This window comes from Aplysia californica, unplaced genomic scaffold (assembly GCF_000002075.1).
Source record: "Aplysia californica isolate F4 #8 unplaced genomic scaffold, AplCal3.0 scaffold00531, whole genome shotgun sequence".
Lineage (NCBI taxonomy): Eukaryota > Metazoa > Mollusca > Gastropoda > Aplysiida > Aplysiidae > Aplysia > Aplysia californica.
Window position 1 is genome coordinate 458,682 of NW_004797801.1, and position 13,790 is coordinate 472,471.

General features: G+C 41.4%; 1 protein-coding gene across 1 annotated transcript in view; it reads right to left on the reverse strand.

Annotated features, from left to right (window-relative positions):
• Nucleotides 1–367: 367 nt before the first annotated feature.
• The window catches only part of LOC101859592 (cyclin-dependent kinase C-2), an 18,598-nt gene continuing 5,175 nt past the window's right edge, over nucleotides 368–13,790 (reverse strand). The window contains exons 2-13 of the mRNA XM_005106403.3: nucleotides 13,555–13,773; nucleotides 12,638–12,721; nucleotides 11,863–11,931; nucleotides 10,586–10,658; nucleotides 9,530–9,637; nucleotides 9,030–9,070; nucleotides 8,558–8,675; nucleotides 7,965–8,053; nucleotides 6,107–6,217; nucleotides 5,669–5,770; nucleotides 3,165–3,266; nucleotides 368–2,677 (exon numbers count right to left, since the gene is read on the reverse strand). Of these exons, the coding sequence (XP_005106460.1) occupies nucleotides 1,235–2,677; nucleotides 3,165–3,266; nucleotides 5,669–5,770; nucleotides 6,107–6,217; nucleotides 7,965–8,053; nucleotides 8,558–8,675; nucleotides 9,030–9,070; nucleotides 9,530–9,637; nucleotides 10,586–10,658; nucleotides 11,863–11,931; nucleotides 12,638–12,721; nucleotides 13,555–13,773 (2,559 nt within the window). The 3' untranslated portion in view covers nucleotides 368–1,234. The remainder of the gene's footprint in view (nucleotides 2,678–3,164; nucleotides 3,267–5,668; nucleotides 5,771–6,106; nucleotides 6,218–7,964; nucleotides 8,054–8,557; nucleotides 8,676–9,029; nucleotides 9,071–9,529; nucleotides 9,638–10,585; nucleotides 10,659–11,862; nucleotides 11,932–12,637; nucleotides 12,722–13,554; nucleotides 13,774–13,790) is intronic.

The following is a 13,790-nucleotide window of genomic DNA, read 5'->3' on the forward strand; positions in this document are numbered from 1 at the left end:
AAAGCAAGGAAAATGACCAGAACTGTTTTCCCCAACCCCTGAGCTTTCCCAGAGTCAGTCATTTATATGTAAACTGCTCCATTGATTTACAGTGGGAACAAACCCCACAATTAAAAAAAAAGATATGACAATCACACCCCCCCCCCCCCCCCCAAAAAAAAAAAAAAAAAAAACTCCATCATTTCTGTCCACCCCCATCACCTCCCCACTCGGAGGGGGAGGGGACACCACTACAAAATTAAAACTATCTTTTTGGAAACCACTACATCTCAACAAATCCAAAAACATGACAAGCAGACTTGAGCCTTTTGACAACTTTATTCTCCCCCCCCCCCCGCTCCATAAAATCAGCAATGGAATTTTTAAAAAAACATCACAGCTCAGACCTGAAAATATTGAGGCCTATTGTGGCAAGGAATGAGGCACACACTGACAAACACAGCCATGGTGCCAGGTGACATGTGACAGGTGACAGATGACATTATCAATCATCACCTCACTTCTCACCTCAGCCTACCCACAACAGAATCTGTTCTCAATATCTCGGGCAATAAATGTCCATTACATTAATTACAAAGACTATATTTCTCCGATGATTCAATATATACACTGAGAAATCTTCCGTCTTCTCATCAGATGAAGGACAGGGCTGCATTAGGAGGCAGATTCCATCACAAACAGAATCAATTCTCAATATCATGGGTCTTAAGATCAGTTACAAAGACGTTATGTGTCGGGACACGGTAGAAACAGGCGGAGGTCAATTATTTTTGGGCTTGTGGAGTTATCGACATCATCTTAAAGTGTGTTTATTTATCTTGTTTTGAAGAAACACATTCCCATTTATCTTAAATAGAAGTTGAGATATTTGCGATTAATAGAGGTGGAGGTTGCCTGATGTCAGAGGAAAAATTAAATAAGATAAGATAAGATACATCTTTATAATTTGGCAGCCAGTTTGGTGACTCTTAAAGTTGAAGTATCCTTGGAAACTGCAAATTTACAGTTTTTGTGCCTTTGATCAACAAATTACAGTAAAATACTCATGAAATGTTTTTAAATGGACATAAACGGTGTTGAACCCCATGGAAAATCTATAAAAACTGCCCAGCAAGAGTAAAATACCCTTTTCTTCGCTTATCAATATTTTAACAAGTGCCTGATTTCAACACAATACCCGACATATATCTCCAACAACGTCCATGTTTACACCGAAAAATATTCTAACTTCTCATCAGACAAAGGAGGGGGCTGCATTGGGCGGCAGATTCCATCGCAAGCTACCGTTGTCTATACTGGGACTTCTGAGGGAACCATCGTAACCAATGCTGCTGCTGCTGCTGCCTATTCTGCTCCTAGCAGGCGGCTGTTGTGGTAACGAGGGGCCCGGAGTGTTATAAGCTGTTGTGCTGTTGCTGTATGCTGTTGAGCTGTTGCTGTACACTGTTGAGCTGTTGTAAGCTATGCTGGCCTGCGGCAATGCTTCGGCAGCCTCTTGCCTAAAAGCTAACCCAGTGTGCTTGGACAGTGACTGCGATGACGGTTGGTTTGAAGAGTAACTCATACCCTGAGGCGCGGAGCGTGGGGTCGGAACAGGTCGCGGGGCAGCTGTGGGTTTCGGTGCTGGCACTGGTTTCGGGGCTGGGGTGGGTTTTGGACCCCTGAGCTGTGACGTTGAGTCTTCTAGTCTTGCAGTAGCCGGCGGGAGCGACCTTGGGGCGGGGGTGGGCCGTGGGGCTGGTGTGGGTCGTGGGGGGTCTGGCATTCGAACCTGAGGGGCTGCCGTCAAAGTGGCGCTGACTTCCGCAGGAAGGTAATCCCTTGACGATGATGACGACAGCATTGTGGGCTGATTGTTGGGAAGACTGAAGCCGTTGCGGTACGCTCCACCAATACCATGACTGCTACCACCGCTGGTGTCTGTCACACCGGAACTAGACCGCATCTGTGACGTGGGGAGTACTACTGTCGGAGCTGTAGGACTTTTCAGAGTCATATAATCACCGTTAGACGCCCCACCGTTTCGGTCCGCCCCCAGGCTAGAATAGTCCATCACAGGAAGAGGTTGTGACCTCAATGATGTCGCGCTATGGGATTGGAGGGTAAGGGTAGGAGGTTCGTATTCGGTTTTGTAGTTTACCATATTATGATGGCCAGAACCGTTGTACGAGTGACCAGAGGAAGAGTAGTTCTGCGAGGAAGTATTTAAAGGTGGATAGTTCGAATCCTGAAGCCTCCGATCTATATCTGCAGCCCCGCTGCCACTATTACCACGCAGCGAGTTTGCTGAATACTTTCCAGCACTGTTCATGCCAAATTGGCCGTTGTCTTGTGACCGCGCCGTAGCACCAGGTGACCTCAGATCCACGTAATCACTCTCATGTCCATATGCGCTGTCATAACCTGCACCACCGTTGAAATAACCAGCTGAGGAAGAGGAAGCAGCAGTGGGCGAGGTAGGGGAAGTCACCGCATGGTCCATAGACCAGCCTGCCCCATCGCCCGGTGATCGTATAGCGTCGGATGACATTTGTCGGTGGTAGTCGCTGCGAGCACTGTGGTGTGCTGGGACCATGGGTGGCTGGCGGGGAGGCAGATGTGGCTCTCCGTGTGCGGAGCGAGCAGAACGGTGGCCCGTCGCGTGAGAAGTCAGGCCTCGGTCGTGGACACCATCAAACTGAAATACAACACAGATATTAGTTTTCAGTTCTGGTAAGAGTTTTAGTTTTACAGCACTTGGATCACAAATAGATCATATCGACTGCTCAGTGAAAGACTCCACCATATGACATTTTAAAAATGACATATAATGGAGTCTTACACTGAGCAGTAGATATAAGTGCCAAAAAGGTGTTACCAGAAAGTAATATACAAAGAAAAGAAAGGAGATATGGATGATGGATGTTTGATACGACGAAAGGAGCAAATCACAACAGAGCATCCGCCAAGGGGTAGGGTAGAGAGAGAAAAGGGGGAGAAAGAGAGAGATGGAGAAAGAGAGCGCGACAGTGAGAGAGAAGAGAGAGTGAGAGCCAGAGAAAGATAAAGAGAAAGAGAGATTGAGAGAGAAAGATATATATATCTACCTATATATATCTATCTATATATAGAGAGAAAAAGAAATAGAGACAGAGAGAGATAAAGAGACAATAAAACAGACTCACGTGATCGAAATGGCGCTGATCGTCAGTAGTGATCACGTGCGGGGCCCAGCTCTCCCCGGTCATGGGGAAAAAATCTGGAGGGACCACGTCTATAGGGTTCACCTGCACAGAGATACAGAAAAAAGTATGTCAGTGCAATTATATCTCAACCACCTCTATAAGATTCACCTAAACAGAAATGGAGAGAAGAGTATGTTATTGCAATATCATGACCATGTCTATAGGATTCACCTATACACAGATAGAGAGAAATGTATATTATATTAAAACCACATCTACAGGATTCACCTGCACTGAGATAGAGAAAGAAGTACGTTATTGCAATATCAGGATCACGTCCATAGGATTCACCAACACAGATATAGAGATGAGTACATTATTAAAGCAATATCAGAACCACGTCTATAGAATTCACTAAAACAGAAATGGAGAGAAGAGTATGCTATTGCAACACCAGGACCACATCTATAGGATTCACCTACACAGAGATAGAGAGCAATGTTTGTTATATCATAAACCACATCCACAGGATTCACCTACGCAGAGTTAGAGAGAGAAGTATGTTATGGCAATATCAGGACCATGTCTATACATGTCACCTACACAAAAATAGTGAGAAGTATGTTATATCAAAACCAGGACTATATTTATAGGATTTTGTTTTGTTTGTTTTAGTAGAGGTTTTCACAACTGCATAAAGTCATATGGGCGCCAAGGGGTGGAAGTCAACAGAGGAATCAGGCCTACTCTGCTCACCTCTCTACCTTCAACAGCACAAAGTCTGCTTCCATTATCAAGACACCCCGAAATAGCGGGTCACAAGAGTGTGACAAACATACAAAAGAAGTAGAGGAAAAATGATGATAGTAAGGATTAGGAAAGAAAAGGCAGCAGTTCCAAGTTGCAGTTTAGGTACATTTATGAGCATGACATTAATGAGTCAGCCCATTTACAATCACAAGTCTACTGTGCATAATAACATGGTTAATTTCCCCCCTTAGGGAATGGCCTTAAGACACTTCAGTCAGTGGCACCGCCCCAGGGGGTTATTTATAGGATTTACTTACACAGAGACACAGAGAGAAGTACAGTAGTCTCCGCCTAAACGCACGCCACACAAAAGCACGCTCTGCTTAAACGCACGCTTTCATCATCTGACCGTTTTTTTTACTATATAATTTAGACGTACAAACGCACGGTCACTCCCTCTAAACGCACGCTCCGATCTGCGAAACATGGCGACAAGTTTAGCTTGGCAAGGGGAAATTTTCACAACAATCTGCATAGCCTGCATAAGACAAGCATAGAATTTACTACAAAACCGGATATTTGGTGAGAGTGCCCCTAACGCCGTACAAAGAGAGTGATAGACAGCTTTTACACATCCTACTTTCCACTGACGCATAGGTCTCGGTCTAGGGCTGGTCGGTTAAATGTTGGGTGGGCGGGGGAGGGAATGGGATTTGGGGAACTGAAATGCTTTTTGATTGGTCACTGGAAATGTATCTTTGAGAGAAGGTTTCTGACTGGTTTTGAATTTGAGTGACTGCGTTTCGTTTAATGTTTAGTTAGATCTAGGCCTGATGAGCAACATGCGTAAATGCCGCAAAACACTAGACAGGCCTCTATAGGATTAAAGATTAGCCAAGTAAGCCTAGTAAGCTGCGCTCGAAGAACTTAACATACCAATACTTGTTCAACGAATCACAAAGAGAAAATGTTTCTCGAGGATGATTCTGCATGAAATTTGCGGTCGGGGTGGTCGCTTGGAAAGCCACGTGGCTGGTCCGTCGTTTCTATGACTATGACCAACAGTTTCCTCTTAGGCTATCTGTTCCCGATGTTTATAGTGCATATTCATTACATTGAGTCTGTCTCCCCCATGTATAAACACACGCTAAGGAGCCCTCCCGAAAACCGTGCGTTTAGGCGGAGACCACTGTACATTATTGCAATATGAAGACCACATCTATATTCTTCACCTACAGAGACATAGACACTGCTGGTTTACATACAGGAAGTTAGAGAAGAGTCGAAGAATAAGTAAAATGATATTTGTTTATTTGGTTGAGTAAAGAGTAACACATCGACACAATAATGGCATTAGTCCAAGGAAAAGATAAGACTGATAGGCAGAAACAACAGATGGAAAGAAAAGACAGAGTAAAGGAAGACCCTCTATAAGGACCTTGAACTGAAGTTTACAATCAGCTTTCACAACATCTGCCACATTTTTAGTCTGCATGCATAATCATAACTGCCGACTTTTCAAAACCAAAAAACAGGCTCTACTCGCCCAACAGTGGCCAAGTGACCGTCATTAAACCCTTCAAACACTCTTTTCTGCATTCAATGAATTCAAGCTATTCGATCTCTCCAACTGACTTGTGGACTTCTTTTTCATTACCATCTGCATTTCCAGTCTTGAAAGTTCACAACTTTCCTTCAACATCGACATATCCATGAGGAGCAATACTATACTTTACTTTCACCCGAAGTCCTACCTTTTTCTCCAGCAGGTCAGGAAAGAAAACATCTTGAAAGAAGTGTAAGTCTTGAAAGGAGTCAAGGTCTGAGAGTCGCTTGTGGGGACTTTTGGTGAGTACCTGCAGGGGAAGAAGGGGAGATATGAGTGAGATGTGAGCTGGGGGGGGGGTTGATAGAAATTATTGCACTGTTTTTTTGCGTAATTTTTTTTTCTCCATTTGTTTCTCTTCTGTTTTCATTTCTATCATGTCACTTTTTTGAGGTATGTGAATAATGGTGTGTGTGTGGGGTGGGGGTGGGGGTTAGAGTATATGTGTTTGCAAGTGGACATTTGCACAAATGACTGTCTTGGACAGGTGGCCATTAGAGCAGGTGGTTGTCTTGGACAGGTGGCAATTAGAGCGGGTGAATATCTTGCACAAGTTGCCGTAAGCACAAGTTAAAAAGGTACTGACATGGTTGATGACATCCTGGGCAGAGTCGCTGACATAGCTGGGCAGGAGGTAGTCACACTCGAACACACGCTGCGCCATCTTGGTGTGGGTGTCGGCTCCGTCCACCGGGTACTGGGAACAAACACATCAGAAAGGGTTTTTTTTGAGTTGTAATTAAGAATTTTAAGGCACTTGCAACACTATCTGGTCACACAAGTGCCGAAGACTTAAGTTTTTGATGTTTTATTGAGAGTTTTACAGCACTTGCAGCACAATAAGGTAATATAAGTGCCAAAGATTAGAGGTGTTACAAGTGAGTAACAAACAAAAAAGAAGGAGGACAGATCAGGACGAGAAGGAGCAAACTACATCAGAGCACCAGACAACCACCCACGAAGATTAAAAGTGTTACAACTCGAGAATGACACACAAAGAAAAGAAGAGGAGGAGAGATAAGGATAATAGAAGTTTGAAAGGAAAGAAGGAGCAAACCACACCTAGAAAAGAAAGAAAGTAAAGACACAGCAGTGCACCTCATACAATCAGTGCTTCCACCAGCTGAAGCTGAAAAGTAAGGAAAATGCTGCCAGGGGTCTGGCGAAGCCCCCAAAGAAATTGAAACTTAGGGCTTTTAGAGGGTTGAAAAGGGCATTTGGAAGCCTGTTTGAAGAGATGGCGTACAACCCATGACATTTATTTTTTCACCAACATTTTGTTAGGTTTGATATCTTAACCTACATCTTTCCATTGCTGGCAATATTTAAATGCAGGTTCCCCTTCCATTGCTACTATAATTCGATTAATTTGTCATCGCACTATTGATAGAAGGCAAACCTGGTAATAATGAATAGATATGTACTTTCACAATACAAATACCCAGCGTATACCCTAATTTTCCTCAATTTTCACGTCTGAATGAAGCATGTCACAACCTCGGAACACTACTTCGAATTATTCTTGAAGATTTTAGTAGTTTTAGCACAAATTTCTTTCATCGCGGCCCTCATCGCGTTCCCGTGCCGTAGAATCTTCACACTGATAATTTCTTTAGATCTTGACAATAAAATTGCAAAAAAAAAGTGTCTTTCTGACAGTAATTTTCTGTCTAAGATCACAAGTCAATTTACTTGATCAACGCGCAGATTTTCCAGCCGCGGCAACAATTCGAAGATAGACAGACGGAATGAGGAGGGAATGATAGAAAGGAGGAAATTGGCACAAAAAGTTAGCCAGATTTTGATCAATCGGCAGGTAAAAATCTACTGCTGACCAACCCACAATGAATGCATGGGGCATAGACTAGCGGAATAATGGCCGATGGCAGGAAATGCGCAATCTGGCAGGTTTCTATAACATTAACTTATTACCGAGAGAATTACCGTAAATATCCGTAACTTATATAAGATGATACGAAGGCGAGTACGGATCTTTTGGTATGGAATTTCGCTGTTGCAGCTTTTTACGGAGGGAGTTGATAATGATAGAGGAACAAGTACGAAACATCTTTTTAAAAAATGGGCATATTTTACAAAAGCAGGAACAATCGTGCAATAGAGAGCACATTTTTACAAAAGCCTGTACACATCTTCTAAGCCCATTGCTATCTTTTTTTTTCTTCGACAAGTCTGTTCTCACTAATGTGACAAGAGAAATAGAAAAAACTATCACATACGTAAGACCAGTTGCACTGAGGTTGAAGAACCAGCAGTCGACTACCTGTGAGATCTAGCAGTGGAATGTGAAGAAGGAGGAAGAGGAGGAGGAGGAGGAGGAGGAGGACGACGAATAACAAGAAGAACAAGAAGGAGAAGAAGAAGAACAAGAACAAGAACAATAAGAAAATAGAAGAACACAACAGAAGAAACATGAAGACACCCACCTTGCCAGCCAACATAGCGTACATGAGAATTCCCAGCGACCACCAGTCGGCCGAGTGGCCATATTGGTACACGGATAACACTTCTGGCGCTGGAGGGAGAATAAAAGGTTATTGTAAGTGAGGTTTTTTTAGTTTCATAAGAGTACAATCAAAACTGTCTATGACCGTGACCCATTGTTGAGGAGAAAATTGCTGGTCTTTGAAAGTGGAAGTCTTCAACAGTGTCAGTATGATATTTTTAAACTGAAAGGGGGGGAAGTGAGATGTGATTGTTTGTACAGGTGATTGTCTTGTTAAGTTTAAGTTAGAGTATTATGGCACTTGCAACATTAGGTCATATAAGCGCTGAAAATTAGAAGTGTTACACACAAAAAAGAAGGGGGACTGATCGAGATGATAGATAATCAGATGTTTAAAAGGAAAGAAGGAGCATACCAGGAGGTGTTTCTAGACAGCAACATACAAGGAAAAGGAGGAGAGATGAGGACGATAGAGGTTTGATACGAAAGAAGTAGCAAACCACTCAGGAGGCAAATGCAAACATACACTTTCACGCACACACAAACACACACACACACACAAAAAACACTCACCCATATACTGGAGCGTGCCACAAACCGTGCGGGTCACCTCCCCGCCCTGGAGCCATTTGGCAAGGCCAAAATCAGTGAGCTGTATGTGACCTTCTGCATCGAACAGAATGTTCTCCATCTGTGGAGAGAGAGAAAGGGCGTGAGAGAGATTTAGAGGGAGGAGGGATAGAGAAAGAGAAGGTAAGAGAGAGAGAGAGTGACAGAAAGAGAGAGAGAGAGATGGTAAAAGGAAGTCAGTCATCTGTAGAGAAGAGAAGGAGTGATATGTAAAAAAAAGTGTTTTTTTCAATAATGTCAGTTGTAAAACTTAACTCACGCAACACTAATAAGTGCTATAGCGTCATCCTTTAACGTCAATTGTCTAATTGGTGCACTTCTGAGCTGAAGTTAGTAAGGGTTGTGTTAAATAAAAATAAAGTTCCTATGAGACAGGTGTCGGCCCTAAAATACAGCCTTAAACTCAGACACTTACCTTGACATCCCTATATATCACACTAGAGTTGTGCAGGTAGTCTGGAAGAAAACAAAAACATCCCCATAAACTGATGTCAAAGTGAAAAAAAATTCATTGTACTTGTTTTCTTCCCCCCATCGACACCACAGTCCAGATAGTTTAAGACAACTAGCTACTGCTGAGGAGAAGAGTTGTGGTCTTAGACAGGTGGACATTTAAGTGTCATTACTATGGATCATTAACAAAAACAGTCATTATAAGGTAAAAAAAAAAATGCAAGGGGGTAATGAGAAATGGTCTTTTGTACATGTGATTGTCTTACACAGGTGGCTGTTAGGGCAGGTTTGACTGTATTTTAATTATTGAGGAGGCAGGTTGCTGCAACCCAGAGAAGAATATACTGTTTGAGTTCCTTGTTTCTAAAGTGCAGAGCCGGATTTCTTTAATCAGGATTGAGCACTATATAAATATAATTCATTATCATTAATGTTATACACTTATAAATGTGGGAAATTTACCAATGACCATGGCCATCTCTGCGATGTAGAGCCGCACCAGGTCCTCTGGGAAAGCACCGTGGAATGTCCATAGTGTGAACATGTCACCGTGGGGAATATAGTCCAACACTGAAAAAAAAGGTCAATAAAGATGATAACAACAATGATAATGATAGTCTATCCATACATTACACTTTACAGATCCTCGTGGGGAAATTCGGATTACAATGGTAAACATACATACATAAATACATATCTGAACACGCAAATTAACTACATAGAATGCGCCATGTACCATTTTGAAAAGTGACATATGACAATCTTTCTTTTTTTTTTAGTTTTTAGTAAATTTTTACGGCGCTCGTAACGGCATAAGGTCACATGAGCGCCAAGGGGTGAATGTCAACAGAGAAGTCTTTACAGGGAATCAGGCTTACTTTCTCTGCTCACCTCTCTAGCTTCAACAGCACAAAGTCTGCTTCGACTATCAAGGAACCCCGGAAATAGAGGGTCACGAGAGTGACAAACATACAAAAGAAGTAGAGGAAAAATGACTATAGTAAGGATAAGGAAAGAAAAAGCAGCAGTTCCCTGTTGTAGTTCAATCACAGTTATGAGCATGACATTGATGAATCAGCCCATTTACAATTCTACTGTGCACAAGAACATGTTAATGTCCCCTCCTATGGGGATGGCCTAAAGACACTTCTGTCAGTATACTGAGTAGTCAACATATATACATACAGAGAATACCAAACACACAATGTTACATCACAGATGCCAGTGAGAATGTGTTCCACAAAGCATGTTTTCTGACAATATCACCTCAAGGGTATTGGTGAGACTAGAACCCTAAAGGCCTACTAGTAATGCCATGCTTTTTAGTATTATTAACATCATTATCATCATCATTATTATATATTTAACATTGTTGTTGTTACTAATATCATAACTATTACAGTTATTATTAATATCAATATTATTATCATCATTATTATTACTATTGTATTATTATTACTATAATTTTCATCATCATCATCAATATCATTTTTACTATTATCATTGTTATCATCTTACCTATATAGAGATACCTCTGTGACTGCCAGTACTCGTGTGCCTTGACAACCAGCGGGTGATCTCCGGCCGCCGACTGGGAACAACACAAACAGGTTTCACAGACTAGTGTAATTTGATGAAACAAACAGTTCAAATTGTCTCAGACAGCCACATATAGTCAAGGAGTAAAGTGGTTGTCTTAGGTGAACGTCTTACAAGGTGTCATAATAATGTTGTAGTTTGTTTTTTAATTTCTAATTGGAAAGTGGGTGATTGTATTGGTGACTGTCTTATACAGGAGGTCTTTAGAGCAGGTTCGACTGTAATCCTGATCATTTGAGTTGGAAGAAAAACATTGTGTATTTCCAACTTATATTTCTTGTAACACATTTCATACCGCATACAAGGATTCCACAGGCAAACCATTCATGGGGATTCTCTCTTCGAAGTGATACCTCTAATATTTACAATAAACTACTATTACCTTCTATCACAGTGGATTCCCTTGAAATAATCATCAGGATAATAAGATAATATAACACTCAAGTCAAACTGTTCTAGCACTCATCTATATGTAGGTCAGAGAAGCTGAAGAGTATGAACAATAGCAAAGCGATTCTACACAACTGAGATGTGTTGAATAGGTATATTATGGATAAGTTTAGTTTAAGTACTTGTTTTACGCCACTTGCAACCCAAAAAGGTCATATAAGTGTTGAAGATTTTTATTTTTTTGGTAAGTGTTTGATAGCGCTCGCAACTGCATAAAGCCATATGAGCGTGGGACACATTAAACATTTTTCAGTTGGTAAGAAATTTTATCAATTCTGAACCACCAAGGGATCTTTTAGTGAGCGCAACTTGCACACGTGCCCTCCGAGATTTTAAGCCCTTGTCTGAGAAGGCTAGGTGTAGATCTTACCTACCATAAGATCAGGGGTGTGGCTGAAAGACAGCAGTAAGAAAGAGCCAACAATGTTAGAAAGCAGGAAAGGATGTGAAAGGAGAAAATTTTAGAGAAGAAAATATTCCGTCGCTATCTGGATTCGAACTTGGGACCTATTGAATGAGAAGCGAACACCTTAACCTCTAGGCCACGAGAGCCCCCGCTGAAGATTAGAAGTGTTTCAAGAGAGTAACAAACACAAGAAAGGAGGAGAGATAAGGTCAATAAATATTTGAGAGAAAAGAAGGAGCAAACCACACCATAGCACCTGCAAATCACCCACTGCAACCAGCTGGAAAGACCCTTCTCATAAATCATAATTGAATGAGAAAGACAGACAACTCCTACTGACCTGGATGGCTGCCTCGTCCTTGCACTGTCTGATGGCCCCCTCCTGGAAAATCTGCCCTTTGTCCAGAACCTGGAGAAAGCATTATATTGAGGACATCTTTTAAAAAGGTTTTCCTTTATTACTGTTGTTGTTTTTACACCCCCATTGAGACAATTTAGATTATTTGTTAGGGCTGATCGGGCAGACGGGGAAACCACATCCAAGCAAAAAAACTGAGATATTCAATAAAATCTTTCTCCCCACTCAAAAATCTAATTCAGGTCTCCTGCATGCGGCAACAAAGTGCCTAACAGCTACATCACAAATGCCATGCCAGTAAAGGATATCCGTGTCACTTCATACATAATGTTTCTAAGCAAGTACACTTGTCAGTATGTCAGTATTTAAGCACTCAATCAGCTGCATGCACTGTATGCTTCCTGGAAGGTCGAGAATGTTTGTAAGTGTTAAAGGGTCAGCTAGGGTAACATTACTGAGCGTAAAGTGTATAAAGCTTGCTGCTGAGAATGGACATGTGCAATACAATTGCTATTTATTATTAAACAAACTTCAAGTTCATGTACATAAACAACCAAAACACTTACACAGAAGATCCTCATGTTCATTCACTTCTGTTTTGTGTTGAGACGAAAATATTGTAAAACACCAACAGCTGTATTGCACAAGAGAAGGCACTAAAGAAATTATCAGCATAATTATTATTAACTATCATTATTATTATTATTAACAGCATAATCATAACTATCATTATTGTTATTATTATCATTACTATTACCTTCATGGCATAAAACCGCTTCTGATCCTCTCGCTGTACCTTGATGACATTGCCATATGCTCCCTTGGCGATCACATCGATGACCTGTGAAGATCATAGTACATTTCCTTTATAATTTATAATAAAAATACAGCAGAGTACGCTTTAATCAAAACCTGCAGGACCGCTATATTTTCTCCCGTTATGCCCGGTCTTCAGCTTAGAGAGGCTGCTAAAATAGAAGAAAAAAGTCAGGGATTTTCTTTTCTTTCAGTTTACAGCAGTTTTCCGTCTAATCGCATTCAGTATACGCGAACTCTAAAGTACAATCAATATAGATAAAACATATGACATGCAATGCCCCCATACAAGATTTGGTGTCTTGGTTTTAGTTTTAGTTTTAGTACAGGTTTTAGTCAAGCTATTGTTTTTGTGCATATATATATCTGAATGACTCTTTTGTCAGCAATTGTATGGAATTTACTTTTGTGTAATTTTTTAACCAGCTGTGATTCATACGAGGGTGGGTCTCTGCAGAGAGGGAAAATGTTTCGCATTGTGAATTGTAGCAGACTAATAAATAGTCAAAAGTAAAACAGTTGTCAGACTGGTCCAGAGGTCAAATAGACCATCAAATATAACAGAAACATCACGGTAGGCTGTCAAACAGACAGACATCAAAAACATCAACAGCAATATTTGAAGCATGCTGAAAAAATGAGTTACTTTTCACAGTCCATGAATGAAGAAGTTGGCTGAAATGAGACACATCACATTTTCAAACTGATGCCATTTTTCTTCAAGTTAAACTAGTCTTATTTATCTTTTCATACAATAAATCGTAGAAATCCAACATAAAATCCATATCTCTACAGCATTAGAAGCCGAGAAGTTACTCATTTTGCCAGTATACTTCTCATTATATGAAGGTCACTCACCTCAAAATCCAGTTCCTCCAAGTCCCCTCTCAAGGGAAAATCTGGCAAGAAGGCAGCCTCAGCCGGGGGCAGTCTCAGCTCTGGCACTTCTTCCGCAACCACATGTTTGTTTTTCTTTCCAGACTTTCCTCCTTTAGATGATTTGCCCTTTGGCTGGTTCAGACGCTGTGAGCTGGCTGACTTGGCCTTAACAAGAACTGGAGCATCTGGGGGCAAATTCTGGAGGGGGGAGGGGG